The sequence below is a fragment of the Talpa occidentalis genome, unplaced genomic scaffold, assembly GCF_014898055.3.
Source record: "Talpa occidentalis isolate TD23 unplaced genomic scaffold, MPIMG_talOcc4v2.1 talOcc4.12, whole genome shotgun sequence".
Lineage (NCBI taxonomy): Eukaryota > Metazoa > Chordata > Mammalia > Eulipotyphla > Talpidae > Talpa > Talpa occidentalis.
The window spans coordinates 38,433,287-38,446,600 of NW_023601212.1; the positions used below are offsets into that span (position 1 = coordinate 38,433,287).

At 46.4% G+C, this 13,314-nt stretch overlaps 1 protein-coding gene across 2 annotated transcripts in view; it reads right to left on the reverse strand.

Moving 5' to 3' along the window:
• Window positions 1-13,314, reverse strand: part of OLFM2 (olfactomedin 2) — a 59,573-nt gene that overhangs the window by 3,580 nt on the left and 42,679 nt on the right. For both annotated transcript variants that reach the window (XM_037505739.2, XM_054693258.1), the window contains exon 2: window positions 1,176-1,325. In XM_037505739.2, coding sequence (XP_037361636.1) covers window positions 1,176-1,325 — 150 coding nt within the window. The remainder of the gene's footprint in view (window positions 1-1,175; window positions 1,326-13,314) is intronic.

The following is a 13,314-nucleotide window of genomic DNA, read 5'->3' on the forward strand; positions in this document are numbered from 1 at the left end:
AGTTCCCTTCACTCCTAGACTTGGGCCCCGTCCCTCCTGGGGCCTCTGCCCTTGTTGACCCCTCTACTGGGTTGCTCTCACACCAGCTCCTTCTCATCCTTCTGGTCTCGAATCCTCCTCAGAGTGACCCTCTGCCCGTCCTGCAAGTAGCCCCCACCCTCTCTCCCTTTACCTGGTGATTTTCTTCTCGGCTGTGACTATCATTTGCCTCCTTCAGGTGGGACCTCAGAGGCAAACATTGTATCTAGCTTGTCGGCAGCTGAATCCCCTATGCCCAAAACCAGCCCTAATAGATGCTCAATAAATGCTTTTTTGGCTAAATGAGTGAACTGAAATTCCCTTGCCCTGGCCTCTCCTATCCTACACTGACAGCCCCCTAGCTCCCACCTCCACCTGGCCAAAGGGAGCTCCACATGACTGAGGTGGCAAACCCACAGAGAAAGCTGTATGCTTGCTGAAATATCTATATTTTCATGACATGAAGTTTGCAGAAGCTGAACAGCCAGATACCATCCTGGATGTCACAAAACATTTTTATAGCCATAGTCAGCAACCAGTGGACACCACATGGACACCCCAGATGGCCAGGGAAAGCAATTCTGGTGGTATGGGCACAAAGGCTCCTGCAGCTAGTGGACGGGAGATCCCAGGGCCAAAACGGGTCTTTTCCCTTCCCTCCCAGGCCTATTTCCTCCTTTAGATGATGATGGTGGGAGGCTGTGGTCCCTTTTAACACTGAGCTGTTAGAGGTGACTAACGGCAGTTCCGCTGGGCAGTGGCATGGGACATAATGAGTCTATAAAGGACACGGAAACACTGGGGAGACATTAAACAGAGATGTTTTATATGACCATGATGAGAAGGGGAAGGAATCTGAGCTTGGGATGAAGGGTGAGACCCTCCCCAGAGGACACAAAATGCCTTCTAAGTGGATGAGACTCGCAAACTAAAGAGCTGAGTGGGCTCTTTAGTGCACAGCCGGGCTGCAGACTGGGTCCTCCTTCCTGTCTACACACAGCATTCAGCGTCTCCAAAATATCCACTTGTAGGTGAGCCAGGTTATCCGCCAGCTCTGAGTGAACCGCACGGCAGATCTGGCCCGGGGCTGACCTGGATGGGGAAAGAGGGCAGATTGGAACCAGAAGACATTCCTGGGGAACGTGGAGGAGCCTTACCTTCTCCATCAGCTGCCGCAGCTCCCGGCTTCGGCCATCTCGGGAGCAAGTGCTCTGTGCAGGGATCACAGCCGTGCAGATGCATTTCCCGTCAGGGGCTTGAGCGGAGGTGTACAGCTGCCAGCCTTCCTCTGGGCTTTGGAAGAGAGTCTGCGGAGAGGTTGATGTTAGAGAGCAGATACCCAATTGGGAATCCATTCAACCCCTGCTGGGAGAGAAAGGGGACCCCGGGAAACAGGTGCCCTTGGCCGGGCCCCCTGGAATGTGCTAGGCCATGTTCTGAGTGCCAGCTAAAGGAGCTCCATTTACAGATGACGAGACTGAGCTATAAGGGGGTAAGGAACACGGCAAGGAATTATGGAGTTCCAACCTTTCCACAAGAGAGGAATTTTTTTTAAAAATATATTTATTTATCCATGCATACAAGACCTGGGGTACAGGCCAGAGGTGCGGGGGGGTGAGAGGATTCACCAGAGACAAGAGTGGGGAACAGCACAGGCAGATTGACTGAAATACACTGCTGAGGGGAGCAGTGGCGAGTCAGGAGAGGTCTGCTGTGCCATGTGGGTTGCTCCCTGGCCAGGTCGGGGGATCGAACTCGTGCTGCAGTGGCTGCAGACAGCTTCACAGTTTGCATCTTAACCCGTTGCACCACCAGGGAGGCCCAGGAATTCATTTTCTTACACACATTCACCTCCAAAACCATCATCAGAACATAAACCCACTTTATGTTTATGTCAGAAGTGGACCTTCCTTTCTGTTCCTCCAACCCAGGGTGACACATGGACTCCAGATATACCTGGGGGGGGGGTCACTAAACAACCCTGTTTTCACCCCCCCATTCCCACTCTCCTGGTCCCTGCCCCTGAGAAGATTGGACAAGGTTATGGCTAAAGGCGACAGAATCCTCACAGACACTTCTGTGAGGCCTCTGACCTTTGGCCCAAACCTGACCCCAACCTTTGATGCATGCTTCACCTTTTTTCTTTGATGTACAACTGACACTTGACCTTTGGCCCATATGGACAGGGCCCTATACCCCAGCCTTTGACTCCTTCCAAATTACATTTCTAGTCAGTTAATGCTGCTCAGATAATCAGGTATCGTTTTATGGCTATCTCCCAAGGCATGCTCCAGGAACACTGGCAATCTTACCAGGTATGTCAGGGAAGGGGTGCTGGATGGTCAAATAAGTTTCTACATTGCCAGGTGAAACAAGTTTCTTTAATGCAGGACTTATCAGAACCTTTAAAATGCTAATGTGAAGGGAACAGCAGGGTGGACACTTTTGGCAACAAAAATTCTGAACGATCTGGAGGGATTTGAGAAACATTGAAAAGCAGGGAAATTCAGACAGCCAATCTCATAACTTTCCAAACTCATAAGAAAATACCTAGCAAGTGCCTGTCTTATGCCAGGCATAGTTTTTGAGCTAAGGATGCGAAGGAGAAGGGTAAGGAAAACATCTGGTCAATGCCCATAGACTTGGTGGAGCAGATATCAAACTTATGACTCCACTGATAACTCCAGAACAATATGCTGCAGTGAATTCCCCAAACTACTCCCAAAAAGAAAGTACAGGGAATAAAGATCTTCCCCAAGCTTCATGTCTCAGAGAAGAGACATTTCACCCCAACTTGAGGGATGAATAAGCCTGGAGAAGGGGAGCACAGGGAATGGGACAATTTTGGCACCACAAATTCTGAACAATCTGGACATATCTGAGAATCATGCAAAAAGCATTGAATATTCAATAAATGAAACATGCTGGGCCCCCAAATCAGGTCCCCTAGGTCTTCCCCAGGACATAGTCACAGGTCCCAATATTTTTTTATCAGGGCATGATGGTCTTTGTTCTAGAAATTTCATTAAGCTCCTTCTGTATGTCAGACTGTATTCTGGATATTAAAGACACAGCAGTAAACAAAACACACACAAACGTTCCTCAAGGGGTTACATTAGAAAGAGAGAAATACACAAATAAGTAAATATCAAGTATTTAAAGAGTGATGAGTGCTATCAGGAGAAGCAATGCAGTGACGAAATTATGATGGACACTGTATTCGGGGGGTACTTAGGGATTGAGTAGTTAAGGTGACCTGGGAAGTCCTCCATGAGACAGTGTAATTTGAGTCAAGACTTGAAGGAAGTGAAGGAGAAGCCATGCAGATATCTGGGGAAGGAACTTCTAGGCAGAGAAAATAGCAAATGCAAAGGCCCTGAGGCAGGACCATGCCTGTGCTTGGAAAACCTGGAGGAAACTGCCTTGGACGTAGCAAAGTGAACACGCAATGAGGGCAGGGAGGGATGGGGCAGCACATTCAGGACCTGTGGATCACAGGGAGGACTTAGGCTTTTGCTTTGAATGGGATGGGAGCCATGAAGGGCTCTGAACAAAGAACAGCTTGTCACTTGACTCAGGTACCCTCTGGCTACTATAGGGAAAACAAACTGTGTGAGGTGGGGGTGGGAGGACGAGGGCAGGAGACCAGAGTGGAGGTTCAGGCAAGCCACAATGGGTGACAGCCAGAGGGGTAGAAGACAGTGGAAGATTCTGACCCTACCCAGAGATTCTGATAAAAGTCCAAGTGTCCTACAGGGAATTAAGCCCACAATAACTGATCTGTTGCACAATTGTTACTGATAGCCCAGCAGAGGCTTTTCCCGCAAGCTATAGCAGAGATAAACCAGGCTCTGGGTTCCCAGCAATCCCAAAGACTCCAACTAATGGCCCACCCTTTTTTCTCCCACTCACTCCAGTCTTTTTTTTTTTTTTAAAAAAAAAAAAGCATATTAGAATGTGAGCAAATGATATAATTGTACAGATGAGCTTGACTCCTCCACTAATTTATAAGGAAAACAAACCATTCATAAATGCCATCTGAAACTATTGTGATTAGTCATTCCTTTCGCCTTATGTACACCCTTCTGGAGCTTGGGGAACCCCCTGTTTACAAGTCCACGTCTCCCCATGGAGGACTGAACTCACTCACCACCCCAGCCCTCTTTGCACACAGGGATGATTCAGGTGGAGTCACCATTCAGGATCCCATACTGTCTTTGCACTGGGCAGGCAAAGGTCTCTCCCACCCAGCAGTGCCCAGCAATGCTCCTAGGAGCTAGTGAGCCAGTTCTTAAAAAAAAAAAAAAAAAAAAAAAAAACCTCCATGAACATGAGCCTAAGTATCCCACTCTGTGCACCCCCGGCACTGATCTCCAAGCAGTTTGGACAGAACCCCCAGAAGAGTCTAATTTATACAGATACAGAACAGCCCAGTTCAACATAATTAACATCTCCTTCCTACATTTCCTACTGTCCTTTGAAGCAAACAAGCCATTTTCTCTCAACATATGAAATATTGAATTGTAAAAGAGAAGCAAGATTTAAGTGGCGCACAGAGAAGGTCTCCACGGCTTTCCTAAAATAATTGTCTGCGTTGGACACACCTCGCCAGAGCATTCTCTGCAGCAGTGTAATTAAATGCCTGGGGTTGGTTGCCAAGTCTGAGCAGAGCCAAGATCCTGAGTTTCGCCTGTCAGGTTCAAGTTCAAACATACAGTCAAGTTCGTGTCCTGGGAACAGTTAGAATGTCCTGGAGAGTTTCTTGTTTGAGAGTCTAAATGCCAGCTCTCCCAGGCTGGGTTTAGCTCGGAACCAAAGTCACAATCTTGGAGGACACAGCCCAAGGGATAGAGAACAGCCTAGACTAAAGGAAACGCTTGTAACAGCAGGTGTGAGAGTCCGGGAACTCTCCAGGGACAGAAATCTCTGCTCCAGCAGCCTGTCTCACTTCGGATGTCACAAATGCATTGGAGAAGCCAGCTGATCTCTTGGCTGAGCTGCCGGTTCCAAGTTTAATATTCCTGCTAATGGGTTCTAAGAGGCCAAGCTTTGCCCTCAAGTAGCTGCTCCACAAATTGTCTTTTCTGGCTGGAATTTTTCAAATACTTCTGCATAGGCTGTTGTCCCAATTAAACAACATTCTCCATAACAGGTCCAGGATGGACTGAGTATGAGACATGCAGGGAAAGTGTTTCTCACTGCAGTGCCCAGGATCATTGTCTCAGGTGGCCACCTAAGATCTTAATTCAAAAACAATTCCCAGATGCCCTGGGAGGAGAGGGATTGCTATTTGATCCCATGGGCAGCCATCCACTGAGTACTGGCTAACAGGGATTAGCCAACAGGAATAGAGCAAGTGGCTGACTCTTAATAACACAAAGATATGATTGCCTTTGAGGCTGGATAATTTAATCAGGAGGCAGAAGTGGTTTGGAGCTTATATATTTATTTGTAACCTGCCTAGCTCCAGAGAGGACTCCAAGTGGTTTACAAGGATATGTAAAATACCACACGATAGCTCCAATTAAATAGGAGAGCAGGAATTAGATGTTTCTGGAGGGCAGCCTGCCAACCCATAGCCAAAGCCTTAAGATTTCTGCATTTGCTTTGAACACAGCCAATCTGAGCCTATGAATTTAGCCCAGGGAAATTGTATGGGCAAGCACAAAATTGCTGCAAGGATGCTCATGAAAATGTTGTTTAAATGGACAACTGGAATTTTTTTTTACCTCCGCTTGCCTGGCAATCAGGGAGCTGACTTCCAAACTTAAGGTGCCTCCACAGGAGGGACTACTACACAGCCATTAAAATTGGGGGTTAGTGGCAATTTTTATTGACTTCTTTAAATTTATCTTTCTAAATCTTCTACACAAAGCACATACTGTTCTTATAAAGTTTTTTTTCAGTTCCTTAACATTTCCTTGCAAGGGACAAACGGAAGACAAAAGTGGGGGCATGGACAGAGCCAGAAGGGAGGCTAAGAAAAACTTATCTTTTTAAAACCTAAACAACCAGCATATGGTTGGGCCCTAAATGGGACTCTAAGCTCCTCAGCAGCCAACTCAAAAAGGGAAAGCTGGTCATTTGTGCGGCTTTCAGGCTCTTGAAACAAAAGCACAGCAGATGCTCAGGAGAAAACTTAACTATTTTTGGTACCAAGAACAGGCAAGGATCTCTCCCACAGTCCTCCCAAAAGGAACCCTTGTGATGTCACCAGCATCGTCCCAGACAACATCCTTACTATAGAAATGACTGGTTCCCTCTGGATAGTTCTTACTCCTATTTCCATGGTAGAGCAGAGCGGGGTGGTTACGAGCAGGGTTTTGGGGTCAGGGAGTCTGGTGTTTTGTCCTGCCTTAGCCATTCACTTGCTGTGTGACCTGATCATGCTGTTTAACTTCTCTGTGCTTGTTTCTGTACCTGTAAAATGGACAGGATAACTGAACCACCTCACAGGATTGATGGGAAGCTTGAATGAGTTAATATACATACAAGTAACTACAGTAGTCACCAGCATGTAGTGAGCGCTACATGTTTGCTATTATTATTATATTAGCACTCACATAACACTCTAAAGCCAACACAGTAACTTCACGAAGTCACACTTGACGTGGGCACTGAATGGGGATGATCTGGGAGAACACATGGAGGTCCAGTGGAGTTGGGGTGGAGGCTGCAGGACAATGAGAGTCAAAGGAAATTGGAGGGTGGAGAGAAATGAGTGAGAAAGGTAAGCCCAGAGGAAGAGGGGGTGACACTTGCTCCATCCCAGGCCCCATATGTCCCCATCAGCTTCCTCTCCTAGAGTATCTCCTTGATAGTTTGGTGGAGGGGAGTCCTATATCATCTTAACAATCATGCAGATTCTCTTGGGCCCACCTTCTAGCCGCCTCCACACTTCCAGGAACACACCATGCTTTTCCCCACCCCAGGCCTGTGCACTAGCTGGTCCTCCTACCAGTCACACTCATCCCATCTCAGGGCCAAACTCTTCCCTATTCCTGGGGCTCATGCATAAATGTCTTTTCTAAAATCAACCTCCACTGTCCCTACCCATGTTACCCACCTCTCCAGACATTCTGAACATTTTCCTGACACCTCTGTAAGTCAAGCATATTCAAAATTCTTTGCATGCTTTAACCAATTTAATTCTCACAATGTTAGGAGGCAGGCCCTGACACTATTCCCCTTAGATAAGGTGGAAACAGGAGGAGAGGGATCAAGTCTCACTTGGATCATCACAGCCTGTAAGTGGCAAAGCTGGGATTTGAACCCCAGCCTTCTGGCTACACAGTCTACACTACATGCTGCACCTCCTCTTATAGCCCGGGACACAATGGCCATTAAGACCTCACTGGTGTTACCAGTGGCTCAAGATCTGCCTTTGCCCCCCCCCCCCCCCCCCGACAGGAAACGGCGTGGGGCTGGGGAGCTGAATCCCTGGGGCCTGAAGCCATGAATGTTTGTTGAGTAACCTGAATCTGATCAACAAACAGCACACAAACATCCTCACAGATCTGCTACACATATCCTCTGCTGCCACCTGACTGGCTCTCTCTATCCCCAGAGAGCCGGAGGCCAGGCTTCAGACAGGTGACCATCAGCCGCAGAGGTGGTGGTGGCTTTTCTCTGACTGCTGGGATGGCAGAGGAGCTGTAATGAATGATCCGGGACATGCTTATCTGCCACATCTGAGCTGTGATGAGGCCATGTCCCTTTGGAGGGCTTGAGATAATAGCAGGCTGCCCCTGTCAAACCTTGAGGTATTGAGTAAATCCCCTCTGAGTGATAAGCTTGACAGGTCTTAAAGAAGATATCAGCTTTCCAGTGCCAAGAGGGAGACCAGGGCCTCCTTCAGCTTGAGCAGCTGGGGCTTTGTCTGAGAGAACGTGTGGCTAGTGGAAAGGACTGACTTGAGTCCATACATTTACTCATTCATCCATTCACCCACTCATTCATTCATTCACTCCCTTCCAACACAGTCAAGCCATCTTGCCTGGAGAGGCTATCCAGGCTGGCAGCATGGCACAAACTCTCTCTCTAAAGTCACCACGTCTTGGCAGAGTATGCTCAGCACCCCCTGAGCTTAGATTCCAGGATGCCTTAGGCTTTGCCATCACAGTGCAGTCTACACCACAATCAGTGAATCAATGAAACAGACTTTCTTGGGAAGAGACACAGGTCTCAGAATTCAACTGACTTTCCCCTGCCCTGGAGTCCTCAAGTCCACAGGGGTGTGGAAAAGGTTTGTCTTGTGCCATAATTTACAGATGCTGCCCACTCCTTCTAAGGGTGACCGGGATTGTATAAGAATCTCACCATGGATCCTGACAGACAGCCCTAAAAGTAGGGTTTATGGACAGCTTCAAGGCCATGTCAGCCATTAGGGAAGCTGACTTTGAGATATTTCTCACTGCCCACCCCACCACTCAAGAACACCTGATCTCAGATCATTCTGGGAGAAAACAAGCTCGCTGGAGCCTCCTATGTCTCAGCGAACTCCTTTCAGATCTTTGATGAACCCTGGGCTCTTACTGCTCCAGGACCTTTGAATGTATTGCCCATCCCCACAATCATCCAGGTGAACCATGATAAGGGCTCACACCAATGTAGATATAATAGGGACAGAAGAAAAGTAGGTAGATTCTTGTGTTTTAAAGACAGAGCACACAGGATAGAGGGACCAGATATGGAGTGGGAAGGAAAGAGGGGAGTTGAGGATGACTCCTACTTTTTCGGCCTGAGCAAAGGAGTGGATGGATGGATGCATGGATGCATGGAGATATCATTTACTGAGATGGAGAAGGCTGGCAGAGGGGCCAATGGAAAGTGAAGGAGAGGATTTGGGGAGATGGCAATTCAGAGTTCAGTCTGAAGGTATGTTCAGTTTGTGATGCTTATAATCACAAACAAGTGAAAATGCCATGGCCACACCTCGGGAGTAGAGCAGAGAGGGCTTGTCTAGAGATATGCATTTGGGTGTCGTCAGCAGAGAGATGGAACTAAAAGTCATGGGCATGGATGAAGGAGAGGCTGCGTCCCAAACATCTCCCACTGGGGTTTCATACTTTATCACTCATAGAACTCGCTCTTTGCATCAGACTAAATATTTCTAGCTCCTCAAAATTCTATATGTTGAAACCTATTCCCCAATGTGATAGTATTTGAAGATGAGTGTTCTGGGAGCAAGTCTAGTGCCCTTAAAGGTAAGTTCCTAAGAAGTGCAAATCAAAACCACAATGAGACACCATCTTACACCAGTGAGAATGGCACATATTAAAAAAACAGCAACAACAAATGTTGGCGAAGATGTGGAGAAAAGGGAACTCTCCTGCACTGCTGGTGGGAGTGCAAACTGGTCCAACCACTATGGAGAGCTGTGTGGATGTTCCTCAAACTACTAAAAATGGAGCTACCATATGATCCAGCAATTCCACTCCTAGGTATTTACCCAAAGGACACAGAAACATCAATTCAAAAGGACACCTGCACCCCTATGTTTACTGCAGCACTATTTGCAATAGGTAAGCTATGTAAACAACCCAAATGCCCCAAAATAGATGACTGGATCAAGAAGATGTGGTACATATACACCATGGAATATTATTCAGCAATCAGAAAAGATAAACTCGTGCCATTTGCAGCAAAATGGATGGAGCTGGAAGGGATCATGCTCAGTGAAATAAGCCAGAAAGAAAAAGAAAAATACCAGATGGTTTCACTTATCGGAGGAATGCAGAGGATCCAAATAAGGGATTGGGAGAAAAAAAAGAAGTTATTAAAATAAAGTGAAAATCAAAATCAACAAGCAACTATAAACCAGAGACATTCTGCAGGGAGTGGAGAGGGGAGTTGGATCAAAACAGGGGTGGGAAGAGCACAAGGGACTATGGTGATGGTACACAGGTGAATTGGTGGTAGGAATTTCATGGCGACTATAACTGAGATGAGAAAGCATACATTGTAAAAAAAAAATGAAGAACGATGTAAAAAATATTTTAAAAATGTAAAAAATTAAATTAAAAAAAAAATAAGGTAAGTCCCTAAACCATTCTCCTCCTCTCTGTGGGAGGAGAACCAGGAAACAGCCTCACCAGACACTGAATCTCTGGTGCCCTCACCTTGGACTTCCTGATCTCTAGAACTGTGCAAAATAAATATTCGTAGTTTCAAATGGCATCTCTGGTATTTTTGCTACAGCAGCCTGAAATGACTAAGCCACTTTCTAAGAAGGTTTACAAGTATTAAATCTTTTTTTTTTTTTAAAGGACTGGCAAGTGATTATTCTTTTCTTTTTTTTTTAAAGATTTATTTATTTATGCATAGAGGAACTGGGGTCTAGGCCAGAGGTACTGTGGGTGAGAGGATTCACCAGCGAGAGTGGGGAGCAGAACAGGCAGAGGGACCAAAGACACTGCTGAGACAGAAGAAGTCTGCCTCACCATGTGGGTATTTCCTTGGCTGGCTGGGGATGGAACTTGTGCTGCAGTGGCTATGGACAGCTCCACAGTGCTGTGCTTAATCCCTTGCGCCACCAGGGAGGCCCCACAAGCATTAAATCTTTAGAACCTTCCCTCCCCAGTAAGGTAGGTACTAACACTGTCTCCATTTACAGATGAAGCACAAAGAGGAAAGTCAGTTGCCCAAACTCAGGGGTTAAGTCTCCAAGTTGGGATTTGAACACTGATCCTTCAGACTCTCCATTCCTCTCTGTCAGCCACTATGCTGGGGAAGAGAAGTTCCTCCCTCTGTAGCAGCTCAAGCCTTAGGCCATCCGATCCATTCTCTCAAGAGAAACCAGAGCCAACTTTTGATGCATCATCCCCACATTAGGCCCTCTGTGGCTCCCAGTGCCCTCGGTATAAACCCCAACCACCACCCAGACCAGTCCTGTCAGTTGGGCCCTGCTGAATTCTCAGTCTCACCACTAGCCTGTCTGCAGCCAGTTATTTTTGTTTTTCTTCCTACCTCAGGACCTTTGTCCATGCTGTGTTCTTTGCTTAGGATGCTCTCTACCTCCCTCTGGTGTAGGGGAAAGTTTCCCCCTCTGGATGTGGGGGAAAGATGCTCAAGTCTCAACCTAGTGGGGTGCTTTGAGTCCAAGTTGGATTCCCCCCTCCCTCCTACTTAAATGTTCCTCTGGCATTTCAGTATCTTCTGCCAGCACATGCACACACAGAGCCCTGTGACAATGGGACGTGACAATTCTATGCAAAGGAAGGTCCTTTAGCATCCCATCAGTGGTAACCACCACCAGCAGGGCAGTTAACATGGGTGGCATGCATCCTATTCTAAATGTTTTGCCACTATTTTCTCACCAATCCTCTATGTAGAAGGACCACAATAAATGTTCAAGTTCTGGATCTTCCACTTCTTCATGAATTCCTAAACAAATCACTTTTCCTCTGTCATTTTGTAAAATGGGGCTGTGCCCCAGCCCCCACTTCCATGCACACATACACACACACACACTGTGTAAGCTGTGTGACAACTTAATTTTCATTTCTTTTCCCTTCTCCACCCTGGCTTTGTAAGGTTCAGAACTGCATTTCCCATATTCACTTGCTCCCTGGTTTCCAAGAAGGTTCAGTCAATAGGAGGCATTGATGGAAGTTGGGCCAAAGGGCAGGACAAAGAGAGAAGCAGGGGTATCCTCCCCCTCCCCACTCTGTCTCCCAGGCTCAGGCCTCGGCTCCATGTCCTCTCTAGCTTCAGCTCCCACCAGTAGTCCCACTCTTGAGCTCTATTTATACCACCTCTTGTATCTGAACCCCAGTCTTTCTCTCTCTTTCTCCCCCTCTCTCTCTTATTGCTAATCTCTGGGTTTCATCACACTACCCTAAATAGTTTCTCATTTCTTTGTAACCAATTCACTCAATTAAAAATCTCTGAACTGGGCCTTCCTGGTGGCCAGAGGTTAAGTCTCAGTGCTATCACACCTATGGCCTGGGTTCAAACCCCAGCCAGGGAGCTGACCCACATATGGCACAGCAGACCTCTCCTGTCTCGCCCACTGTTCCCCTTAGCAGTGTATCTCAGTAGATCCGCCTGTTCTGCTCCCCACTCTATCTCTGGTGAATTCTCTTACCCCCCTCACCTCTGGCCCACACCCAGTTCTTCTACACAATAAATAATATATATTTTTTAAGATTCTAAAAATTTTCAACCTGACTATAATAGTTCTATTTCTCTAATCAGCCCCAAGAAGTATAGTAGCTGCTCAATAAATGCCTATTCATGAACAGGTAGCTGTAGTGTTTAACAGCACTAGCTTCTTGGGTCTGAATTCTGATTCACTCTTTCCTGTGTGACCTTGGGCAAGTCACTTAACCCTTCTGTGCTGTTCTTAACCTTTCTGCTTTCCTATGGAAAATCTGGGATCACAGTGGCAGGGCTTCACAAGGCTGTTGGGGGCTGAGTTCACAGTATCCAGAAATAATCGCAGTACCTGGCTCATGCAAGTGAGCAAGTGTCCAGTCAATGGGAGCTCTTATATCAGCACAAAACTGGCACTGTTCTAGAAATGTTACATGTCCCCTGCTGACTTTTTCTTTTAATAAACTTAATTTTGGAATAATTTTAGATTAACAGAAAAGTTGTGAAGATAGAACAGAGCTCTCCTATGCCACCCAATTTCCCCTATTATCTTACATATCTGAGAATCATTTATCACCAGTAGACAATCAACACTGGTGTATCATTTTTACTAAATTCCAGGCTTTATTTGGATTTCTAGTTTTTCCACTTACAACATCCTTTTCCTGTGCCAGAATGTCATCTGGGATCCCACATAGCATTTGGCCATCACATCTCCTTAGTCTCCTCTGATCTCTGATAATTTCTCAGGTTTTTTTTGTTTTTGTTTTTTGTGACCTTGACAGTTTTGAGGACTAGTGGTCAGGGACTTTGTAGAACATCCCACTTTAAGGACAGGAACTGGGCGCTAATTTCTCCCAGGGGTTTCCCTTTCACAGCCCAAAGTCCAATGTAGCTGCTTCATAGACACTTCCTGAATGAATGAATACATGAACGACAGTCATTATTTCTTTATCCTCCCGCACCATGTTCTGTAGGCATCCCTGCCAGAGGCTAGATCTAGAAAAGTTCATAGTGAAATAAAAGCTCTTCTCCTTTCAGAAAGATCTGGTTTTGATCCTTTCTTTATAGACATCAAGGATTCATTTCTTTAATATCTGGGGTCTTTTGTACCAAAGAGAAGCAGCTACATTTGCATCCGATGGCTCATTTTTCAAGGCAAAAGAGAGAGATCTTTCTGGCACCAAAGCTGTCACTTGA